At 40.2% G+C, this 25,329-nt stretch overlaps 1 protein-coding gene across 2 annotated transcripts in view; it reads right to left on the bottom strand.

Annotated features, from left to right (window-relative positions):
• TAF1B (TATA-box binding protein associated factor, RNA polymerase I subunit B) overlaps positions 1 to 24,819 on the bottom strand; it is a 69,332-nt gene extending 44,513 nt beyond the window's left edge. For both annotated transcript variants that reach the window (XM_019755962.3, XM_019755964.3), the window contains exons 1-8: positions 24,686 to 24,819; positions 23,274 to 23,372; positions 19,753 to 19,840; positions 17,506 to 17,603; positions 16,151 to 16,246; positions 12,115 to 12,268; positions 6,456 to 6,612; positions 1,010 to 1,109 (exon numbers count right to left, since the gene is read on the bottom strand). In XM_019755962.3, the coding sequence (XP_019611521.3) occupies positions 1,010 to 1,109; positions 6,456 to 6,612; positions 12,115 to 12,268; positions 16,151 to 16,246; positions 17,506 to 17,603; positions 19,753 to 19,840; positions 23,274 to 23,372; positions 24,686 to 24,703 (810 nt within the window). In that variant the 5' untranslated portion in view covers positions 24,704 to 24,819. The remainder of the gene's footprint in view (positions 1 to 1,009; positions 1,110 to 6,455; positions 6,613 to 12,114; positions 12,269 to 16,150; positions 16,247 to 17,505; positions 17,604 to 19,752; positions 19,841 to 23,273; positions 23,373 to 24,685) is intronic.
• Positions 24,820 to 25,329: the final 510 nt, after the last annotated feature.

Consider the following 25,329-nt stretch of genomic DNA (forward strand, 5'->3'; position numbering starts at 1 on the left):
TCAGATGTAAAATGTTATGATATGTTACAAGCTTCTTTATCTGCATTTCAACCATCCATTTCCTTCTGGCTCAATGCTTCAAAATTAGCACACTATATTGTTGTATTTCCATAGCACCTATTTAAATGTTCTAAAGAACTAGAGTGAGGAGGAGGGCAGAGTAGCAGGCAAACAGAGCAAAGGTGACACAATGTGCCAAAGGCCTAAAGCGTAGTAGTTCCAAGTCTAAGACTACCAACTGCATGACCTTGGCAAATCGCCCTACCTTTCTGAGGGGTCTGCTCACTGTAAAATTGGGATAAAGTGAACCATACTTATGCAGGGGTTTAGTAAGGATCACAAGTGTCTCTCCACTTCAACTGCAAACAATGTGAAGGTCGTGAAGATTAGGAAGGCCTATGAAAATCACTCCTCAAGTGGGCAAATGGTGGATAAACTTTAATATTAACATTTAGTATACTGACAACCATCTGATGACAAAGGGCAGACAACATTTGAGTACTATAAATAGTGATAAAGACTCATAATTAAAGGACAGAAGCCCGTGCAGTGGAGACATCTGAAAGACTAACACAAGCAAAGGACTTAAAATAGTGTCTCTTGAAACAAGGTAATAACTTTATTTTCTCCAAAGCAACATAGTGTACAAATAACAACAAAAAACACTTTTTAGAAAATTTGAAATTATTTAAAGGTCCTTATATAAAGCTTTTAAAGTTTAGTCTCAACAATATACCTATTTGTACTGTAAGGTGTGTACTTTACACTGTAGCTATATTTTGAGGATAACCTAAAGGATTACAAGAAGCCACACAAGGAAAATAAAAAATAACAAATCTACCCTTCATTAAGTTATGACTAATGGTCCATATTTGGATAGAACAAAAACTAGATGACATTTAAAAAAAAAACCTCCAACATCAAATTAAGAAGTCAGGCAAGGAATATAAATCACTACAGTACTCTTGTATCTTATGAGTGACTGCAAAGTAAAAAAGAAATAACTTACCTCTATAGCAAAGATTCCTTTGTCACGTCCATATAATTTCATCTCTTCTGGAAAATGTTGAAAAGCATTTATGTACGGAATATGGTCCTCTTCAACAAATCTGTATTTTTAGAAAGAAAGAATTTCAGTAAGAGATAAGTACTGATTCAGCAAAGTAAATGAAAGAGTTAAAAAGTTATTTCAAAGACAAAGTAAGAATCAGCATGTTGTTATATTTTTAAGGATGATAAATCTAAAATCATCTATTATTCTCTGTACCCAGGTGTGGAGAAAACATAGTCAATTACCTAATGATCTCGTCAGTTTCTGGCTACATAGACGAACTATTTCTAAGAAGTGTGTGTCTTCTTTGTCAATTCTCCCCAGGCTTGCGATGCGGCATTCCTTCTCTCCGCAGCTCCCATCCCATGATTAGCTCCTACTCATCTTTTGAATCACTTCTTCAGTTTCCTTGACCCCTGTGTTGGTAGGACACCTCCCCTGTCTACCCTTTTGTCCCCAGTACTTATGACAGTGCATGGTTCATGCTTGTCGCCGGAAGAACATTTAAGGGCAGGGACCTTACCCATTTGCTTACCACTCCATCCCAATGTCTGGTAAACAGTAGGTGATCAAATTTTTTTGAGTAAATCATTGAATTTGAAGAAAATAGCACACATGCATAAATAAATACACATACATATTTATTTACAATTACTTCAACAGAAATTTATTGAGTACTATACACCCGGCACTATTCTAGGCTGTGGGGATACAGCAGTGAACAAAACAGGAAAATATTCATGTGCCTAAGGAGTTTACATTCTAGTGAAAAGAGAAAGATGGCAAACAAAATCAATAAATGAAATCTATAGTATGTTAGGTAAAAAAAAAAAAAAAATAGTAAGGAGAAAAATAAAGTAGGGAAGAAGAGAATGAGGATGGGGTATCGCAACCTGTGCCATTTATATATACATGGCTATATGTTAGATTTTGTAAATCAGAAAATTGTTAAGGAAAATAAGATTGAGACAGGAATAAGTTAGTATACGAAACAGTTTGCATCAGTCATCGTAGTTGGTAGAGCTAACAGTTAAAGAACAATATTCAAATGAAATTAAACTTCAAATGAAAAATGTGACTTCTTTAACCTTTAGTCTACTGAAAGTTGAGAATTAAAGTAAATATTTCATGTAAGAATGGTGTTTGATGAAGCTTATGATGAAATAGGGTTCATTAGAACAGTCCTACAGGGAAAATCACCTCACTTAGGTTTTCATTATTTTAATTTATATAAAAGTATCTATACATAAGAATCAGTATTCACATTATTTCAGAACTATTTTTTTGGTTCAATACTATTTTGTATATAGGATGTAGCACATGCTTATCACTTTTACAACTCTCTAGTATTCCACGATATTAATACAACTCACAATCTATCCAGTCAATGCCCCCATGTGATAATGTATGTATGCCAGCACCGTATGAGGTGTCAAGTGTTCCGCGATGAGTAAGACATAAAGAGCTCCCACCATGACGAGAGCAGGTCAGACGACAGGTTGGAGATGTGTCAGCACAGACGGTGCCACAGTGTCCCCACAGAGGCACACATTGTGCTGCAGGAGCAGAGGAAGGAACCGGAAACCTGCCCAGGGGAGGCAGAGATGTCTGCACAGAGGTCTTGGGCATCTAGGGTTTTAATAATTTTCACCATTTATACGTAATGCTGCTCTTAATTTCTTTCCAAAATATTTTTTTCCATTTGAATTTTCTTTTAGAAAAATATATACTTTTCCAAAAGCTAGCTACTGAGTCAAAGTTCTGAACGATCTATTTCCCTTGTTCCTTGTTAAGTATTACGGCTGGGTCTTTGGAAGCTGACAGAGGGATGCCACAGACCAAAAGTTCCTCCTGACCAACAGACCGCTACTCTAGCCACGTCCCCTGGAAACAGTCTCTGTTTATAATTGTATTGTATTTTTTAAAAGTTTTAATCTGTGACAGATTGGAAATTTAACAAATTGTTTCTTCATTGCAGATAATAAAAGAAGTGCTGCATTACAGAGAAGTCATGTCGACCCGCAACACATATCCTGAAGCCATTCACCTCTTTTCATTTCATCACCACCACCCTAACCCAAGCCACCATCTCCCAGCAAAAGCCCACCTGGTCTCTCTGCTCCCACCTTGCCTTCCTGGAATCCACTTTCCCACAGCTGCCTGAATGATCAGATCATGTCTCTCCTGCTAAATCTCCCAGAGGCTTACTGTCACACTCCTGATGAGTATGGGGTGTCCTCCTGGAGCGATGGATACGTCGAGGAATAGACACAGAAGATGGTTGCACCACCTTGTGAATATACTGAAAATCACTGAATTGTATTTTAAAAGGGTGAATTTCATTGTATATGAATTATACCTCCATTAAAAAAATCCAAACTCCTAACCTGGCTTGCAAAGACCTGTATCTGGCCCGTTTTTTATCTCCCTGCCCTCATTTTCCTCCTCTTTCAAATAAGCTTCATCTGCCGCACCTGCCCCTTGACCATACAGCGCTTGCTCTTGCTTTAGGGCCTGGCACGAGCAACCTCCCTCTGCCCGGAATGCTAGTCCTTCTGATATTCACCTGTGAGCTCTTTTTCATTCCAAGCACAGCCTCAACTCCACCACAGTGAGGCTTCCCTAATAACCATCTAAAGTAGCCATCTATCATTCTCTGTCACATCATCCGATTTCAGTCTTCTGCGCAGCACTTCACTGTTTCATATTTACTTTTGTATTTGCTCATCTGTTTCCTACTCTAGTCTTGAACTTCACGAGAGCAGGGACTTGATCTATATGGTTCACAGCTGTATCTAAAGGGTCCAAACTAAAATAACACTTGCATACAGTCAATATTCAATAAACATTTGTGAAATGAATATATGTTCGCTATCTTTATTTATTATTGTTATCGCTAGGTTGGCGGGGTCCTTCAAAGGCTACTTTAAGGGTTATCAATTTACCCTAAGGACTATGGATGCTGCTAAAGGATTTAAACAGGGGAGTGACAGGCAGGATCAGTATAACACATGTGGATACTGTGGCCGGGCTAATCCTGGATGCTCTTCAAATCAATGTTCTTTAACTATTGTTTCACAGTTTGGTAGTAGTTTTAAACTTCAGCATCCAGAGGAATCCCCTGGAGGGAGGGCTTATTAAAACAGAGATTACCAGGCATTACTTGGTTTGTGATTCGGAAGGTTAGAATAGGTCCAAAGGTTAGCATTTCTAACAAGTTCCCAGGTGATACTGCTGTGATCAGGGGACCACACTTTGAGAACCCGTGACTTAGAGCTTTTTCTCCCAGAAAAGCAAAGAGGATCAGTGGTGAAAGTTTCTTCTCCTATTACTCCAAGCAATAAAGCTCAGTTCCCAAACTTGTATGTGCACAGAGCAAAATAAAAGCCCTCCAGCTAACTAGATGCAGTCTCCTTGAAGGCACTGTAGAATTCCCCTCAGAGGGAGGAAAGAGGCAGGGGAAGGTGGGCAAAGGAAGGGAGAGGGAGGAGAATGGGGGAGGAAGAGAGGAGAAGAGAGGAGGAGAGAGGGGGAGAAAGGGGCAGAGAGAGAGAGAGTGACAGAGAGAGAGGAAGAGAGAGAGAGACAAAGGCATAGGATCTTACCCTCATCCTTCCAATCATATAATATTCTCCTTGCAAAGAATTTCAAGTAAATATTGTTTTCTCCATCTTGCTAGATTTCTAGGAGAGTTCTGTTATCCCCTTCTAGATTTCCCTGGGTAGGGTGGCTTGCCCTTTATCGAGCACGAACGACATGATTAAATTGCGGTTTCTGTACGATCCCTCTGGTTATGGAGGAAAATAGATAGGAATGGCACAAAACTACAGGCACAGGGCTCACCTGGGAGGCAGCTAAGAAGTCCAGGTGAAGATAGAGACAGAGGGAATGCAGAGAAAATGGTTTCATGAGTTATTCTGGAAGTACACCTGATAGGATGTACTAATGTACATGCAAAGAGGGGAAAGCGTCAAGGACGATGCTCAGGTTTCCGGATTGGATGCAACAGGGTGCACGGTATTGATGAAGAGACAAAGCACTGGAGAGGGAGCTGGACTGAGGAGAAAGGGGATGAACCTCTTTTAGTCATGCTGATTTTGAGATACCATAAAGACACCCAAGGAGTGTCCAGCAGGCAGCTGTATATACGAATACGTGGGTCTGGCCCTCAGCAGACAAGTCTGGGCTGGAGGTGGAAATTTGGGAGTCATCATCATAGAGAGAGTAATTAAAGCCTAGGGAGAAGATGAGATCACCCAATGAGGGCATCCAGAGCAAGATGAGGTTTTTAACTCAACAGTAAAATTCACTGAATCATGGACTATCTGCATGCAGAGTTCATCGCACCTGAGAAAGCCTTGTTATTGGGTTGATGTGGCCAAATTCAAAGGCACTATCATCATTTACTGGAGGCATTTTATTTAATCAAAGGGCCTAGTGCCAATAATGATGATGACGGAGGACGAGGAGGAGACAGAAGACGAGGAGGAGACAGAAGACGACGACTACTGCAAAACGACAGACAGCACTGTGCTCTTACTACGGCAGGTACTGTTCTAAGTGCTTTTCATGTAGTACTAATTATCGCGCGTCTTTATAACCCAATGAGGTAGATATTATTATTAGAGCCATTTTACCAATGAGGAAACAGAGGCAGAGAGAAATTAAATAATTTACTCAAGGTCACATAACATACAAGTGGCAGAGCCGGGATTCAAACCCAGGAGTCTGGTTCTAAATCTGTGCTCTTAAAACCACTCTACAAATGGTTAAACCCAGATGTTATTAATTAGAACACAAATCGAGGGAAAAATGAACACATTAATGATTTTGGCACATCTTCTATTTAATGAGAAATTCACACAATGCCATAATTTACTCATGACTGTAAAACCCTACTGTAGACTATCTTGAAAAACGTAAATGCTATCTACATAACAGGTTCTTCCAATAGTTCTGTTTTCAATTTTACCTTATAAACATAGACAACCTATATTTTAGCTCTTAACAACACCAATGTATGCTTTTGTGTAACTACTTAATAACCATTTGCCAATGGGAAGGTCATCTGTTCATCTTCTCCCTCAGAAATGAAAAATACTTAATAACACTACTCGGGTATTTAAATGTCACTTTTCATCTTCAAAGCATTTTACTCACAGTAGATAATTAATTTTCCAACACCCCATGTAAGGTAAATACTATTATTTCCACTATTTAAATAAGGAAACCAGGAGATGAATTACTAGCTCAGGAAGGATTAAATATCAGAATTAGAACTCAGGCTACCAAATCTTTTCAGTCCCTTCCTCAGCTCAAGTCTCCTTATAAAATTCAAAATATCCACAGGTTGTCCCCTAGTTCACACAGATAATCAGCAAACATCACGAGCGGCCCCGCTCACCTCAGAAGATCGGAAAGAGTAATTGTCTCTCTTTGCCAAAGCAATGCCAGATAGCAGAAAGCAAGTGTACTTGGCACAGTCATCTTCACAACCCCCTTCTCCTTCCGTAGCGAGTATTCAACTCCATCAAGGGATCCGGAACAGACAGACGCTGTTTCTGAGGGGAGAAGAGGACACGTGCAATTACAGAGCACCGCCCGAGGTGTGTAAAGCCTCCCAGCCAGGCCTTGTCCTGCAAGCCCCCTTCTCTCAGAGGCTCCCCAGACACTAGCGAGGGCAGCACCTCCTCTCGCTCCCATCCTCCAGGCATCCTCTGCACAGGACATTATTTCATCCTCACTCGCTCATTCAACACTTATTTATTTACTTCTTTGTGCCACTGTTCTAGGTCTGGGGAGATGACAGTGAACAGCATCTCATCTCTCTTGGAACCTACATCCTAGTAATGGGAGGCAGTCAATAAACAAAAAAATTACAACTGACAGATGGTGGTAACTGTTACATAGCACATAGCAACGTAGGGGCATGCAAAGAAAGAGAAGGGAAGGGGACAGACGTGCTATTTTATCTGAGTGGTCAGAGAAGCCTCTTGGGGAAGGTGACATCTGAGCAGACCCGAATGAATTCAGAGAGAAGTCTTGAGGATCTCAGGAAGAACACCAAGTGTATCAGCAGGAGTGAACCTGAAGGGACAAGGAAGCCGGTGGGGCAAGAGCATCATGGGTGAAGAGACAGTGGTAGGAGATGACACAGGACAGAGTAAGAAAGCATATTACGTAAGGCTGGGTAGGTCATGACTTGTACTTTGGATTTTATTTTAAGTATAAGAAGTTTCTGGAGAGTTGTAAACAGAGGAGAACCTGATCTCATTTACGTTTTACAAAGGTCACTGGCTGCTAGATGAAGCATGGAGCTCTAGGAGGGCGAGCGGACACAGGCCCGCAGCCCTCCAGCACAGTATGAGCGGCTCCTGGACCGGGGACACACTGCAGGGGAGAGATGGCGGGATCCTGAACACACTCTGAAGGCAGAGTCAAAAGGATCTGCTAAAGGACTGGACAGAAAAACAGAAGACAAGTGTGATCCGAAGGTGTCTGGTCTGAGCAGCGAGAAGAATGGAGACGCCACTTACTGAGACAAGGAAGATGGCAAAGAGGTTTGATGAGAGAAATCAAAATATCGTAATTGTACATGGTGAGTGTAAGATCTTATTAAATGTACAAATGGAAATGTTGAGGGGGCAACTGAATATAAAAATCTATAGTTCAGAGGAGAGGCAGGGCTAGAGAAAGGAATTTTAGAATCCAGGATTCTAAAGCCAGAAGTGAGGGTAGATAGAAAGCAGGAGTGGGAATGACCCTGAGAGACTCCGAGCTTTCTTGGACAAAAACTCTTCAAATTATTCCTGAAAATACCTTTTCCCAAATCCCGTAAATGCTTTCTTCGGGCATTTATCAGTACCTGACCTTTTCTTATGTGCATTTATTGCCCAGCTCCACCCACTACAACCTAAGCACCTTGGAGGCAGACAGCCTCGTACACCAGTGTCCCAGCGCCCGGAACGGCCGCAGCACGGAGCAGGAATCCAACAAGTATTTGGGAGCAAACAGGTCTTACAGTTCTACTTCTAAGATTTTCATACTAGTGAAATGACTTTTAAAACATGCGAAGATTCAGAATCAAGGCGTGTTGTGGCAGCACTGTTTATGATGTGGAAAAAAAATTTTTACAACAACCTAAGTGACAAGAATAGAAATTTTAATAAATATCGCCATACAATGGTAGACTACATAGCAATTTATACAATGTTTTAACTCAGTGGTTCTCAAGTGTCATTCCTGGGCCAGCTGTATTAGCATCACATGAGAACCCATGAGCTGTACTAGTCTGTGTTCTAGCAAGCCCTGCAGGGGTCCTGATGGATGCTAAAGTTGGAGGATGACTGTTTTAAAAGAATACATAAGGGCACAGATTTCCATAAAATATTATGTTAAAAAATATAGATATGAAACATGTAACTACTTCCAGTTAAGATGGCAAATTGGAAACACACATTAGCCTCTGCTCTGTCTCACTACAACAATTATATAGACTTTTTAAAATATATAAACCCAAGAACAAATAACATGGAAAAGGAGACAACAGCAATAAAATTTTAAAAGCTGGAAAGTATACGGACAGGTGATTACTGCCTTAGCGGTACTGGGAAAGATGGACTCAAAGCCAGCAGTAGGGAAAGCCAAAATCCCATCTGTTTTCCCCCTAAAGTCTCTAAAGAAGGCTCAGGAGCTGGTTGAAGCAGGTACCCCTGGAAATTGGGTGAAGGTAGGGCTAACACCAGGACAACTGCTTAAAAGTCTGATTAAGAAGCAGTTACTCAGATTCCTGCCCCAACTCCATGCAGCCAAATGATTGCTCCTCCCCAAACTTGGCAGAAAATCGGAAGTTTCTCCTCTAGAGAGACTAAAAAACGGGTCTCTGGAATAAGGCATGTCAGTTGAGTGTAGGAGTATCTCACTGAAAATAGCAAGATTAAGTGAAAGTTTACATGCTGAGTCTTGAAACAACCCCCACTCCCCTCAGGCCCTCTCTTCCGGCCCACTTCCCAGAACAGCCAGGATTACACCCTCCAACCAGAAGACTCCACGAGATTTCTCTGGGAAATCTGATCAGCTCTGGGGGAAAAGACTGCTGGATGATCACTAAGAAAACAACCCAGCTAGATCAGCCTCTCACGCAGAGCAGAGCTGACGACTCACCATGGTACAACGCTTTAAACCAACCCTTTAGTCTCCATTCTATAACAGGAGTAGCCGCCTTAGGCTCACTAAACATTTGAAGAAAGCCTCTAATACAGTCATAACAAGGATACGTTCTGAGAAATTCATTGTCATGGGAACCTCATACAGTGTACTTACACCAACCTAGACAGTATAGCCTACTACACACCTAGGTGCTCTGGGGGTGGCGGGCTGGGAGGGAGGAGCCCATCAGAGGGAAAGGGGGGGAAGGAAGAAGGCAGAGAGGGAAGAGAAGAGGAGAGAAAGGGAGAGCAGAGATCAAAAGAGATCCGGAGAGATTAAAGCTTGAGACAACAAATAATAAAAGAGAGAATGGGAGGAGAGAGAGACTCAGACTGAGAATGAGAGGAATGGGGCTGGTAAGAAAGAGAAAGAGACAAATGGAGCAAAGGGAAGTGAGTTTGTGCACACGGCGTGTGCATGCAGGAGGCAGGAGTAGGGTGGCTTCCCCTCCTCCCCAGCATGGTCGCTCCCTCCCCAACTCTGGGTCCCAGCCCTGGGGGCACATGGCAGGTAAACACCACATGAAGCCTCCTCCTCTATGTAAAGCACCCAGAGCCAGCCGTAAATTCATCATCAGGGTTGGGTCCAACCTTTCTTTCTAACATCTCAAACTTTTTGCTTATAATCCAGTATAATCTATGGGACCACAGCGTACACGCAGTCCCTCGTTCACCAAAACGTCGTTATATGGCGCATAACTGTATAAAAAGCAGGGGCCAAAACAGTCAAATTGGGTGGTAGAAATATCATTAATATCCTCAGCAAAATAAGAAAAGATGCTCCACAAAAATGAGGCGGTAAACCAGCAAAGAAGATGAAATGGGATCAAGGAAAAAGGAATTTAACGAAAGACAAGTGACAGAAACCTTAGGGTGGTGGTAAAGAGATCCCAGACAGCCGGGTCACAGGTCTAGAGACTTATTCTAGATCAGAGCAGGTCAGGTGCTCCAGAAAGCCTTCTTCTAGAAGATGAAACTGACAGAACATCCAAGTAGTTGAGAGATTTACTTCAGAACTGGGAAGAAGTATGGAGATACATTATTAATAAATAATACATTAGTAATAAATAGAAAATGAAACAAATGAGACAATTACCAGTACTAGAAAAACCAAGGATGTGCAAAAAGTGTAATCATGGTAAGTTATGTGGCTCAGTTCTGAGTAGCATTTATACATTTATAATAATCAAAGCACTAAATATTGATCTAGCAAAAAATTATAATTATGTAATTATAATTTCAGATAAAGAGTAAAAAATGCAAAATTGTTACTAGTGACTATGTGGGAGGAGAGGCAGTGAAGAAAGTGTGAAAGAGCTAAGACTTCATCTTCCATGGAGGGAACTTAATGGCTAATATCCCAAACCAGAAATCAGTACGTAGTGTGAGACCCTGTGACACAGAGATGTAAAGGCTGCAGAAAAGTTGAAAACGAAGGCCTTTTACAAGCAGGCCATTTAGCGGAAACAGTGGACTACAATTTTTATATTTCTTATTTAAAAAAACTTTTACAACAAGCCTTATAAATATATTTTAATTACGTGCATATAGAATTTTGAGTAAAAAGGTAAGGAATGAAGAAATAGTTCACATTTTTAAAAAAACAAAACTCCTTTCTATTACACACACACACACACACACACGAAGAACTTTCTGGAATGATCTACTACAGCAATAGTGGCTATTTCTGGGTGGTATGATAACTGGTGATTTCATTTTCTTTGGAACTATCATGTATTTTGTAGTTTTGTAATAAGAGTTGTATTAATAGTTACTTTTAATGTCAATACTAAAATAAAGCCCCAAGGATCATCACTTACTAAAAAACAAACACACAAAACCCTACACATACGGAAACAATTATGATGCTTTAAAAGGGTTGGATGGTTTTAGTCACAGTCCTCTAGGAGTTCAGGCTCCTGAAAGCACGAAGGAAACTCCAGAGGTTCACAGCTGCCCAATTATTCTAGGAATCTAACTTCTTTACTTCTTGGGACAGAAAAGTAACTTAGCTGACATCTGTGTCACCGTGCAGTCTAGCAAGAAATGCAGATATGCTGATAAAAGAAGTTTTTAACCTTTGGAGGGCAAGGGGCTTGCAAAGCAGCAGCCCATACAAGAAATGTTTTGTTGAAAATTTTATATAACAACACTTAACCCAGATTCCAACAATATCTAACACCTGAGGGTTTGGAAGCTACTATGTATCTCCCAAAGGATTCTATCTGCACACACCCAGACTTGAGTAATATACAGTAAGGCCTGGTCTGTTCTTTGAGGTCTGTTTTCCACCGTGTTTTTTTTTTTTTTTTTAATGTAGTATGAAAACAACTAAAATCACGAATAAATGCTTTGTGGAGAAGGTCTGTATCTGTAACCTTAAATATACTTTTTGGCTATTTTAAATTATGAAATAAATCAGAAAATAGATACACATACACACATGGAATGTGGAAGCTTTATTCAGCTTGCTTTGGTCTAGGCTTAGAAATTGGGCATATCATCTTTGACTTCTGTCTATCTTACCATATGGCTAAGTTCTACCATTTCTCCACTGCAAATTTTCTTAGAAAATTCTGAGCCCCCACATACACACGACCTTTACTGAATTAGCCTCCTTCTTTCTGGATCTACTTACTGTTTAGCTCCCTTTCAACATCACATAAAAATACTAATGTGGAGACAATGTACGTTTCTAAAAATTACACTAAGATTTCACTTAATTTACCTTTCTCCTATTCGTATGATTTTGCTAGGCCAAGTTCCTTTCCTTGGAATATGAAGAGATTGGACTACATGATTTTTAAGATGCAGCACCAGCTTTAAAACTCTGGGTAATCTGATGCTCATTTTTACCTGACTGTGATGCTTTGCTGATGGAGAAAGGCCTTCGAATGTGGTCATCAGGCTGAGACTCTGCTCCACTTTCAACAAAAGTAGGGCAGCTAAAGTCACTTAGCAGTTCAGGCGCACTATCCCAGTCTGAATGACTTGGATTTTCTTCTAATACCTATTTGCAAAATAATATAAATAAAATTATTGTGTAGAAATTTTAAAATGCAGTTAATTTCCATGACCTTAAAGAATTCCTGACCATCACTAGCACCATAAGAGAAACCACTCTAGAGAATCACAATTGTCTGCTGAGCCCCTAAGACTGAAAGACCTTCACTCCCACCCGGGCTCCCAGGAGGCTCCCGGCAGCGCTTCCCAGAGAAGGGCTACAGACAAGGGTGAGCAGGAAACAGGCTGCCAGCTTCCTTCTCCCTGTGACTACACCGAGAATGACTCATGCACACCGCTGGCCTCTCCTTACCGAGCCCACCCGGGGAACTTTTTCTCTTGGTACTTTTGCTAATTCCATCTCTCCTGCCTGGACTATCTTTTCTCCCTCTCTCCAACTCATTACTTACTCTATCACACCATCTTTCCAACAGACTCTTCTTCAGTCATTTCTTATTTCCTTGAACTCCTGTGGCACTTACTATTTACAACACTTAATTGACAAGCACATACTACCTCACAGCACTGTTTAATTGTTCACGCATTTCTGGTTGGAATGGTGGCTATAGAGTTCCTGAGAAAGGTCCGCTGGCTGACACTAACTTCTCAGGGGGAACTGATCACAGTGAAAAAGCCACACTCTCAGCCATGCAGGCCAAGAGTCTCAACCTTATTAAGAGGAAATAAGACTGATGTTACGGAAACTCAGAGAATAAAGCAAAACAACAATTCGGGATAAGATGCATGTGTCCTCTGTGAAGCACATCCCTCTCTGCAGGCAAGCACATGAGACGCTGGATACACTATAAAGTGGCAGATGGGCACGGGCTCCCTGAGAAAACTGAAGCAATCAGAGGAAAACTTCCACAGGTTCATGCAGGCAACCATCTGCTGACCATCTGTCTTATTCTTCTGGCGGACTCGCAGCTCCCATCTAAAGCCTGTTTCTGTTTCTTCCTTTGTGCATTCAAGCTCACCTCTCGTTTTCCTCAAAGATTATCATTCATTTTTCTCTCTCGTCCTCCCCTGAACATTTCTTCTCTGTTCTGTATCATTCCTCTCAGTACATAAATATGCTCTCATTTAGCCCACGTGACAAAAAACTTTCCTTGACTCCGGCTATGATCCAATTTCTTTGTGTAGGCATACTTTGTCTCACTGCGCTTCACTTTATTGCACTTCACAGATGTTGCATTTTTCACAAATTGAAGGCAAGACCCTCCACCAGCAAAACAATGACAACTTGCTTTATTGAGATACTCACTAATTTCGGTGGTCTGGCTCTCAACTCGCAATGTTTGAGGTCTGCCTGTACTTCCTTGCAGCAAAAATGCCTTGAGTTGTCCAGACTTGATGTCTCCAATTACTCTCCTGCCGGTCTACATTCTACCCCCATTCCAATAAATCTTTTGGTCCTACTGCTCCACTCATCAATTTTGAGCTCCCTGCCCTCCTGACCAGGCAGGCATTCCCCTCTTCTTGCAACACTTTGTTCCTTAGTTTCCAGAATGAGCCCCTCACTCTCTTGGCTACACCAGCTGCTCCTCAGACTTCTTGGCCGGTTCCTCTTCTACCCCAGACATCTTCGTCCTAGAGTGGCCCAGAGCTCAATTCTTTCTCCTCTTCTGTCTTCACTCCTTGGTGATGTCATCTCATCCTGTGGTTTTCCACTTACTATACTGTTTTCAATTCTAAAATCATGGCGCATCTTACAAACGGCATTTTAGATTTGATGACTATAGTATAAATTGACAGCTTCCAAATTTGTACCTCCAGCCCAGACCCCTCTTCTAAACTGAAGAATTGTACTTGACAGTTCCTCTTGGATGTTTAATAGCTGTCGCAAACTTAACATGCCCAAACTGAACCATTCAGCTTCCTGTTCCACCTGTTACTTCAGTTGATGGCAACTCCTTCCTTCCAGCTGCTCAGGTCAAAATCCTTAAGAGTCATCCTTGATGACTTCTCTCTTTCTCTCACACCCCACATGCAATCCATCAGGAAATTCTGTTGGTTCTACCCAAAGTTTATCTAGAATCCTATCACTTATCATTGCCATTGCTACCAGCTGGTCCCAGACGTCATCGATGCTCATCTAGAGCAGTGCTTCTGAAACTTGAGCACAGACAGGAGGCACTTAGGAGCTGGGCTGAAACGAAGACTGATTCAGTAGCTGTGGGTGAGGCCCACATTTCTCTCCCTAGCTGTCTTCAGGGCTTCCTCTCTCACTTCCCTATGATCCCTCATCAGGGAAGCCTTCCCTGACCACTCCAGACCAAATAGCACCCTTCGTTGCTGCCCCATTTTCTATTCCCCTGACCCTGATTTATATACTTGCTTGTTTGCTTGCTTTTTGTGTAAGTTTTCAGTAATTTATTTCACCCAAGATCACACAAGTCAAAAGCAGTGGAGCCAGGATTCACATGTAGACCTATTCTTGGAGTATCTACACCCGAAGCACCAAGATGAGGTTACTGAGTAATTGAGAAAACTTAGCTTTTAATTTAAAAGCACTTGTTTAAAAGCACTTTTTCTTTTCAAATGAGAGTATAGCTGTATTCTTTTGATAAAAATCATATATAACTGATACACCAATTATATATCAGTTTAAAATTTTGCTTATCGCTTATTTATTCACTAAGGAAGATTTTAGTGTGATGCTAATAGTACTTTAGATGTGTGCTTACTCAAGTCAACAAAACCTTTTTAAATATCTTACGTTAACCTGAAAATATTAAAGTGTCAGAGAAAATCCCAGGTTCTGATTCAAATTTTCTATGTGCTAGGCAAAGCCTCAGTGCATAAATGTAACCAACAAATACCTTAGCTATTTAATTTTAAATATGAGGTTCTTAATAGTTGGGATGATTCTGGTGTTTTTTTTCTCTTTCCAAGGTCACCTTAGGATCACATAGCATCTTTTGCTTTTCTTGAGAAGTACCTGCCTCCTGAATCAAGATAGAATAATGTTTCATAATTCTATGATTATAACATGTTGCTTTTCCCAGTAATTTACTTGAGTAAATTTCTCAAGTAAATTTCTCTTGAGTTTATTTAAATTCATTGTCTCATGTTTAGAATGGATATTTCCTAAGCTATTTCCTTAGGTTATTCCCACTTTTATCATTGTATCTTGTATGGCTTGACTCCTCTAAACTTCTTCTTCTTAGACCTATTCGACCGATTCCTTTCACGAGACCTGGGTTTCTCAGTCCTGGGCCAATAAACTCTGCATATGGGACCCATGAGACCCCAACCAGACAAGGAAACACACTGGGCCAAGTTTGCAAGCTCTCAACAAATACGTGTCAAATAGATTCAGAATCTCTTTTCAGCCCTGGAGAATAAGAACCACAAACAAACACATCGAAGTTTACCAAACCTGCCTTTCTCAGCAGTAGAAGCCTCCCCTACCCCAAATAAAATGTACCATGGCACATTTAAAAGAAAACTGCTGAAAATATAGCTGCTCTGGGGAATGAGGAGAGGAGGCTTGTAAGACACCCAAACTTATTTTTCTTCACATAAAGGCTCCTGAGAAGAGACAATAACTGAACTAAATCTTGAAATGTCAGGTAAAGTAAGTAGGTATTCCAAGCAAAAGGAATAACATATGCAAAAAAATTTTTTAATGGTACAATTATAGAAATTTCTTAAGTTTCTACTTAGAACTGAACCATATATTTCTTTATGTTTCAACTAGTCAAATAAGAACTCAAAATTAATTCCAATGTTAGATCAGTGACCCCGTCCTTCTGGACTGTAATAAAACCTTGTCACTGAAAATCCTCTGACAAGCATCATAAACCCAGAGAGGGTTGAACCCATCTTTATCTCTACCTCTTACTACGAACATCTTTTTGACCCACTTTCCAGACTTGTCACTTACCGTAGCTTTCCTTCTACTGGTATACACTGGGTTTTTACAATAGGCCTGCTTGCTCTTCTGAAGGTAGCGCTTCCAAAAGTTATGTAAAACTTCATTCTAAGGTGGAAGGGAAATGAGTGGTGATTCAGGTCATGAGAAGTACACTGGCACGTCTACACCACCAAATTGCTTGTATTTTATATAATGCCCTCCATCTAAATGTATTCTTACCTACTTTGCCTTAACTAGCAATCTTACCTAATGCAATGACAGTCATGCATAAACCTCTGGTGTTTCACATTTTTGAGTTTTTAATTCCTAGAATAGTTTTCAGGGTAGGCCCAGAGTCCTTTCAGACCATGCACTGGTCTAGAGGCCGTTCTGTTTGGCTGCCCCAGACACTGGTCTGAATAACAAAGGCTCCTCTACAAATCTTTCCTTGGTGATGTCAGTCCACATTGATCTTTCTCCCTTCTCTTTTTGCCTTTAATGTCACTTATGAGCATACAGTTATATAATGTTGTGTTTATTCATTCCACATATGCATAAAACCCTCTCTCCATCTTGGCCAGATCTCTTAGCACTTGGTTTCCAGTGATGGGCATGGAACAAATGTACAATAACCACTTATTGCTAAGTAACTGGCTTTTAAATAATTCCTGAGAAGGCTTCAACTAGATGAAGAAGTATGAAATTCAAATAATAACAGGGCTATTACGGTACTCCTGTGAGGCAGCGAAGTCCAAGTGTGGTCCCTGAACCAGCTGCACCCGTGTCACCTGGGAACTTGTTAGAAATGCAAACTCTGGCGCTTTCTCCAGAACTACTGAATCAGAAACTCTGGAATGGCGTCCAGCAGTCTGTAGTTTAACAAGCCCTCCAGGTGATTCCAACACAAATGCTAGTTTGAGACCCACTGGTTTAACGTATCACTCCCCAAAGTGCATTCTGGAACTCACGTCCTGATAGAGGCTACACACACATACACACACCAAAGGATTCTGTTCTCAAATTGTGAATACTGCATACTACATGCCCTCGGAGATGAAACAAGCACATTGACACATAAAAGGCACCAGTAAGTCTGCCAAGTTGCTTTACTTTGTTTAGCCTAATGTTTCCTAAATATCAGATGATGCAAACCTTTACTTTCTTTTAGATGTATTGCTTTTTTGCATCCTGTAGAACACAGTTTGAGAAATGCTAATCTAATAAAAGGATTAAAACAAAAATATCAGAAAAAGGATTCTTCCAGTAGCCCTACTGTTATTACCGATAACCCTCCTTTTCTCCTCAAAACTCTAGTTTCACTCTAAATCTTACTATTCTTCAAAAAACAAAATGTGAAGCTAACACCTAGACACAAATGGGCTTACCTTTAATTCTGGACCTACTCCAAGGGTCTTTAAGGCTTCTGCTTGTTGACAAAGTATGTGCTGAAAACCTTCACACACATACCAATCCCAGCCTTTCTCTAAATGACAAATAACATGTTTCAGACATTTGCATCCCTAACTTACTAACTGTAATGCTACCACATAGTTACAATTGTGTTTTACACATTGCTACTGGAATTGTTTTGTATCCCTGAATAGGGTTTCCATTCTTACCTACTCTTGTTTCAAATGTGGCAAATTTGTCCACAAAAGCTAAAGCTAAATATTATTTTCATAATTTATCAGATTTTAAATATTTTAAATTATCTGTAACTTTCCCGAAACATTAATGTAAAAGGCAGAAAAACTGTCACGTTAAAAAAAATAAAATAAATTTAAAAACTCTATACTGTTCTGAATATCCCAAGTAGCATCCTAAGTGGAAGAATACTCTGTACTCATCCACTGCTTCTGACACTCCTCCATTCCAACTCACAAAGAAAGGGAACAATGAGTATTTGGAGAATAAATGAACAAAAGCCAAGACGTGAGGGTGCAGGCATACAGAAAGCGCATTAAGAACATTCAAAAATAATAAACTGCTCAATGGCATTCTGCTTTTCTGGAAATGGTTCAAGGTTATAAGGAGAAATTGAAAGCAAAAAAACAAATACTCAAGGAGTTCTGCCCAGGTACCAGATGTGTGCTAGGGATTGTAAACTGGTTATTTTCTTCGATCCTCAAAACAATTCTAAGGAATTGTGAAGACATCTGCCACCATAATAGACAAGAGCCACATGTTTAAATAGAACTACCAGTTAAAGAAAATGTCAAAATCTGGTAAGACCCTTATGTTTTACCCATCCCTGCGGGGCAAATACTGTACTTTTCGAAAAGTATGCGATCAGCTTTTTGACACATAGCTTCTGAAGTCTGTTACTATGACTCCAAGATCTCTACACCATGTCGTGGGACTCCTACTCCCTGCCCTCACCTCCATGTCCCATGGTCTCCCCATCCCTGCTAACTCAATGTCTGGAAAGGGTCTTAGAAAGCCAGTAATTTTGATGCCCCCCTCAAGTTGAGGCTGAAGGAGTTTAAGCTTTATAAGCTGTATACATGTGTGCTCTCATTTCTCCTGCACACTGTTCTCACAAACTGATGGAGTTGTACTTTAAGTTCTGTGTCTGGGCTCCTATTTTGCATAACAAATGGAATTACCATTCTCATTTTACAAACAGGGTACTAGGGTCTGAGACTGAATCTAAGGCACCTGGCATCAAATTTGAAGCACCTGAAGTTCTTTCAGCAATTTAAGTTTAAACTGTACATTTTAATTATTTACACAGGTCAAGTTCAAATTAATCAGGTTTTACCCTAATACAATTTAATTAAAAGTATTCAGGGTTTAGTCTAATAAAAATAGTTACTATTAAAAGTTAAACAGGAATGCAAGTTAGCATTTAGGCATTCTCTCTGTTATTCATTTAAGAGTGTCAATGTATTTCATTAAATTTATATGTATATATAAAATATATTTCATGTGTGTGTATGCTTAATATACCTCATGTAGAAGGGTCCACCATTATCATTAGTCTAGGTTCAAACTTGAAAATCTGGTCCTAGGTAATTAGTCACAGAAATAAAAGGCATCATAGACTTTACATCAGATTCTTCTCAAAAATGGTTAATTAAACATATTGGATTAATGAAATAGATTACCTTTCAAAGCATACCCATGCTGAGGCTATATTAATGGAAAATGATTTTCCATATTTTAAGAGGGTGTGTCCAAAATTCAATGTGAAAAATGGATTTCTAAAAGTTGAGTAACAGGTTTAACTCACCTAACCTGACAATTCCAGCTGAATCACTTCAGAAAATAAGCATTTTCCTTTAAAAGCACAGAAAACCATATTCATAATAGATGATACATATAGAACAGAAAAACATATGCCAACAGATAAAAAGAGATATGCTCCTTTTGCCATCACTATTTTTTGCATAATAGTTGCTCCACTGGAAAAGTAACTCATTGACAATAAGCAGGATAAAAAAAGACATGCATTACAACATTTGCTTCCAATTTTACCATGAATAATGACCCACTTTAATTCCATTTTGGATTATCTGCTTAAAATTCTGGCAACTCTCTAGAATCTGTTTAATATTCCATTCCACATCCCCAATTCATGAAGGTGAAAAACATGACTGAAGAATGCTAAGCACTATGAAGACAGAGCTTACCAAGTTTTCTTTTTCTTTTAAGTCCCCGGTTTATGGCTTGTATTTTAGTATTAGGAATAGCCTCGGTGCTTATAACTTCCTGAGATCTCTGCAGGAAACAGAAATAGACCATTAAAAAGACAGCTTTACAGCTCCCTAAATATATTTCTAAGCATGTTCTGGAAGTATAATGAACCAAATGAGTGCCAGGACCAATGATTTTGGGAAAATTATGTAAATTGGAACATTCTGATTAACCTTTCTGTTGGTTTCTCATTCAAAATTACTCAGTACCTAAAGCAGTGTCTGGAATATAGTGAACACTAAATAAATGTCTGTCAGATGAATAAACTTTAATTTTATTTCAAATCACTTTTTAATTGTTTTAAACCAAAGTAAAGTCAAATATATTCACGTTTCTCTGCATCCAAAGCACACTTTGGAATTAAAATAATTTCTGTATTTATTGTAATCGGCAATGTCAAACCTACACACAGATTAGTTTCATCCTACTTTTCTGTGTGTTTGAATAATACTCTAAAACAGCTTTATTTATGAAATTATAAAAGTATTACTTTTTATTTTTAATGGAATTTATCAGATTTTTAGAATGACAAGATGGTGAGTACAATTCATCCCAAAGTTTCCAATTCCAAGTGATCTCAAGAGCTGATACCTAATATTCTGGCTGGCACGTGCATGCGTGTACACACACACACACACACACACACACACACACAAGTATTAAGTCCTAATGATGGGAAAAAGGTGAAGAGTTTTAACCAACAGGGAACATTTATATACGTCTCTAAATTTAGAGATTTAGAATGAAATTTATCTTCAACTTTAAGAATAAAAGAAATGTCTCCAGCAACAGGATTTTTGGAACCCATCTCCCTAGTCACAGACACCATATTCAAAGCAGTTCTGGTGAACCTGCTTGGCCACGGTAAGAACATAAGACACGGCAGAATACATACCAAAGCAGTTACCCAGGAGACACAGGTAAAACATCTCAAGAGTAGGCAGGAAAAAAAGGGCTTTCAAATCTGGACTAGATAAAATTTAAAATAACCAAAAGCTAGAAAAAGCTAAATATCTACATTGGAGCTGTACTTAATTAAGTTACTGAATGGTTGGTTGTGTTGTGGACTATTTAAACAGTCAATTAAAATGTCCACAGATATTTAGGATGACTCAGGGAAACATTTCACTTATTAAGACAGAAGATTCAACAGGACTTACCCACATCCCCTTTCCCTTCTGATACATAGAAAGAAAAGAGACTAAATGGAAGCTATTGAAATGTTGTGAGTTGAGATTATTGGTGAGTTTAGGTTTCATCTTCATAATTTCCAAATTTTCTACAATAAATTTGCTCTTATAATCATAAGTCTAGTAAACTCCCACAATTCTAACCTACTACACCTTTACTAAACGCCCACGAAATACTTGCAAGAATATCTATTATACAAATTGGCCAGATTTAAGACCTGAAAACTTTTTTCCTGAATAAATTATACCAAGAGAACATTCCAATTCCTTGACCAATTCAGAAGGTTTCTTCCAGATTATAGAGTATCTAGACCTTGAGGACTATATACAGAGTAAGATGGAGGGCAATGAAAGGGACAGGAAAATAGGTTAAGTTGTACCATGACTTCTACTCTTCATAGGTGCACCTACCGTCTCCTCAGCCATTCCCCGCCCACCGGATCTCAACACCTCCACACTACAATACCACCCTGCAGGAAGCACCTATCACATTGTATTCTCTATGAAGACCATGCCTGGACTGCCACAAAGCCAAGAATAACCACACAGTTTTGTCCATCGTATGGAGGGCCCGAGTTAAGTTCTTGGCCTATATAAACATGTTGTTCACTTTCAAGAATGCTACATTCTTGAGAAGTTACTCCATACAGGTTGACAACCTTTCAAACATGGAACTAGGGAGTGGTATCAGGATCTTTCAGGTTAAAATATGATTGCAGCAGATTGCATCAGACAGAAATGAACAAAAACATTATCAAAGACAGAAATAAAAGAAGCAATTAGTTAATGTAGTCTAATTTCTACAAAAATTGTACGTGGGCTTCACCTGATAATGACAAACAGCCTATTTAGACAGAACCTTCCTTCATGGTGTTTACACTTGCACTGCTGGTATAAAAGCAACAGTGAGTAAAACTACCAGTGTGCCTTAACATGCATCAAAGCAGAGGATCAAACTACACATAGTAGAGTATACAATATGGTGTGTGTGTGTGTGTGTGTCCATGAACCCATCACCATAATCAAGAAAATAAACAGATCCATCACCCCAACAATTTCACTGAATGAGCACTTATGTTTTTAATACGGTGTGACTAAATGGGAAGGAGACGTAAGAATTGCCACTGCAGACAGAAGAACAATGATTATCTCAGTCATTGAAAAGGAAAAGCTCTTGTGTGACTGAGTTGCAAGCTAACTTAACCACTTTTCTCAAGGGAAAATATTTTTTTACTTGTTTCATATATTTTTCCATGTTTTCAGTTATTTAGGGCAGGAAGGTAAATCAGGTGCCTGTTACTCCATCTTGGCCAGCAGCAGAAGTCTACACAGTTACTTTCATCTGTCCCAAATTTGCCTTTCTTAAGCCAATGTGGTGAAGGTAATATTTGTTCCTCCCTGGCTCTGTAGACTTTGAGCAAATCCTTTTCCAGAGAAGAGCCCTGGCATGTTTAGCCTGTCCAACAGCAGCAGGCTGTCCATACCCTTGATTATTTTGGTTATTTTCCTGAAGATGTGTAACCAGAACAGGACCTAGCCCCCCTCAGGGTGAAGGTAACCTCATTTACCAATGCCGCATAGGACAGTATGACAATCTCTATTTTAAGAGGCAGGTGCAGTGGGGTAAAATGAACACTCAAGTCAGAAGACTCAGGTTCAATTCCTGCCTCAACACTTTATAACTGTGTGACTTTGGCAAACTCATTCTACTGGTGAGCCCTACTTGCTGCGTCTACAGGTATGCATAATAGTATATATCTCAAATACTATTGTTACAAGGGGGAAATTCAATTATGGGTAAGAAAAGACTTGGTAATCTGTAAGGTACTGTACGAAGAAAAATAATAATGAAGCATATTTCCAATACTCTCAACAGCCCTCAATCTTTCTAACATTTCATCTTCCAAACTTCTAAGCTACCACGACACATTAAAAACTCTTAAATAAGTATTAACTAATTAAAAATGCATTATCTTCTAAATACAATTTTAATTATTTCCCCTTAGACTATACTGTCTGAATCTGGAAATCATTTATATATATATACATATATATGGCCCAACATAATTTCAAAAACTCACCCTAAATCTGATTTACAAATTCCTTAATCCCTGTGTAAGCACTTGAAGACTACTTACATTCTTGGAATTTGGGCATTGCATGAGTGATTAAAAATAGATCAATTCTTTAGGAACTATCTCAAATATCAGGCTGAAATTGCAATTTTTAAAACATGAGCAAATTTATATATGAGATCTGTTACTTACTTCTGTAACGTTGTGGCAAGAAGTGCAATAATATTTGCCTTCATCAGTAAGACCCCAAGAGACAGCAGCACACTGAGTACAGCGTTCTCTGAACTCTTTCTGCAGGAAAAGAGGAAAACCACATTCAATGCATTGTCCCTAAAGCCTGCAGTTCTACTACAGGGTTCCCTGCAATTTTACCCTATACATTAAAAATCATAGAAAACATATCAGAGAGATTACCTATACATGGGGAGAAAAGAGATTCGGTTTCCTGAGCAGTTTGAAATGGAATTAAAATTTCTAAAATATGCAGTGTGTGAGGGAGAAAATGGGGGTAAAAAAGGCGGTAGGCGTAAAATGGAAAAAAGGTGAGTAAATAAAACTTGAAAATGCTAGGATGAAAAAAGATGACAAGGTTTAAGTATAGAGACTTAAAAATAGAAATAGCATACATTGTAACTTCCTCCAGGACACTAAACACGTACTCGCTACAAAGGAACCAGATTTTTATCAGGGTTGTTTCCAGTTTCAACTTATTCAGTAATACAAGGAGTATCAACTATGTAGTACCAGGCATTTAAGTGCTGGGGATTCAGTGGTGAGCAAAGTAGACAGGATCCCTACTCAGAGGTATACAGGCTGATGGTGAGTTATGATTAATGGCATTCACTCAGCATTTACAGATGTTACCCACCCATCATTCAATACACATCTATTGAGCATCTACAATAAGCAAGGCCTTCTATTTCTATCATTCTTCTATACATACATAGGCTGTTCCTAAATTACTGATTTCCAACTCTTTGGTGTTTGACATTATTATGGTTGATCTAATTATGGAATACTCCTTTAATAAAGAGTGCGGCATTTTATGTAGTACGTGAAAAATGAATGCCAAATTTATCTCGACAAGTTAGTCAAGTTTTCGTTAACCCCATATTGATAACTATCAATACTGGGAGTGTCCTCACAACCGAATTTGGAATCCCTGCACCAAACGGTGGCGAGGGTTCCCAAAGACGGGCAGGGGTTACTTGGGGGCATTCAGCTTTCAACCCCGGCGCTCCCTCGCCCGCCCCAACATCAAAGGGAACTTGTAGGTGGTCCTCTCCAGAGAGGATGAGCCATGCGGGGGGCCACCCTACACAATCCACAACTTCGTCCTTCTCCTGAAACACACCCATATCGGCTAATACCGCTCCCCCTTCACCCACAACCTCATCCTGCCAGAACCTCCATCCTCTTTCCCCAAATCGCAAGCTCACACGCCCGCCAGCCCCATTCCTTTCCCCGCCCCGCAGCCTTCCGCCCCGCCCTCCTTCGGCCTGGGGCCGCCCCCACAGCGTGTCCGCGTCCTCCAACCCTTTCTCCTCAGCTTCGTTCTCCTCCCGCCCCGCTGTCCCGGCCCGCCCGGCTCACGGCCCGCTCACCGCCTCCTCCAGGTCCATAACGGCACCGCCTCCGACACAGTCCAGGCTGTTACTCGCGCAGCGAGTGCAGCTTCCGGGAGCAGCGGAAGCAGCCCTCCGGGGGGAAACTGAGACACTGACTTTGGGTTCCGGGCCTCACGGCTGCCGGGAACACCCCTGGGGAGAAGCACGCAAATCCTGCATCCCTCTCCCAGACAGCATCCCTTTCCTGGTCGAGGCAACTAAAACCAACCAGTAAGAAACTGGGCGGTGCCTAATACGGAACTGATCCATCACGCTCTCCTTTGACAGCAGTTAATCCAGCCGGTGTTGAATCAGTAAGACCCTCGTGTTGATTCCGGCTGCAGGAGAAGCGATGGAGGCCCACGTTCTCGGACCGCTGGCACCTTCCACTTCGTACTGTCTTTTAATAGCACAGCAGAGGCATAGGGTCCTGGAGGAAAGAATGCAGGTTGAGTTAGACCTGGGTTTCTAATCACGGCTTTTCTGCTTCCTTGTGCCTCAGTTTCCTTCTCTGTAAAAATTAGCTATTACCTATGAGTCCCTTCTAATTGAGCCTCGCGTAGTAAGTGCTCATTAAATTTAGCTTTTATTGTGCCTTCATTGGGCACATTCATTCCCTGATTTATTCGTTAGACCCTGAG

This window comes from Rhinolophus sinicus, chromosome 2 (genome assembly GCF_057876585.1).
Source record: "Rhinolophus sinicus isolate RSI-liver-muscle chromosome 2, RSI-T2T, whole genome shotgun sequence".
In the NCBI taxonomy this organism is placed as follows: domain Eukaryota; kingdom Metazoa; phylum Chordata; class Mammalia; order Chiroptera; family Rhinolophidae; genus Rhinolophus; species Rhinolophus sinicus.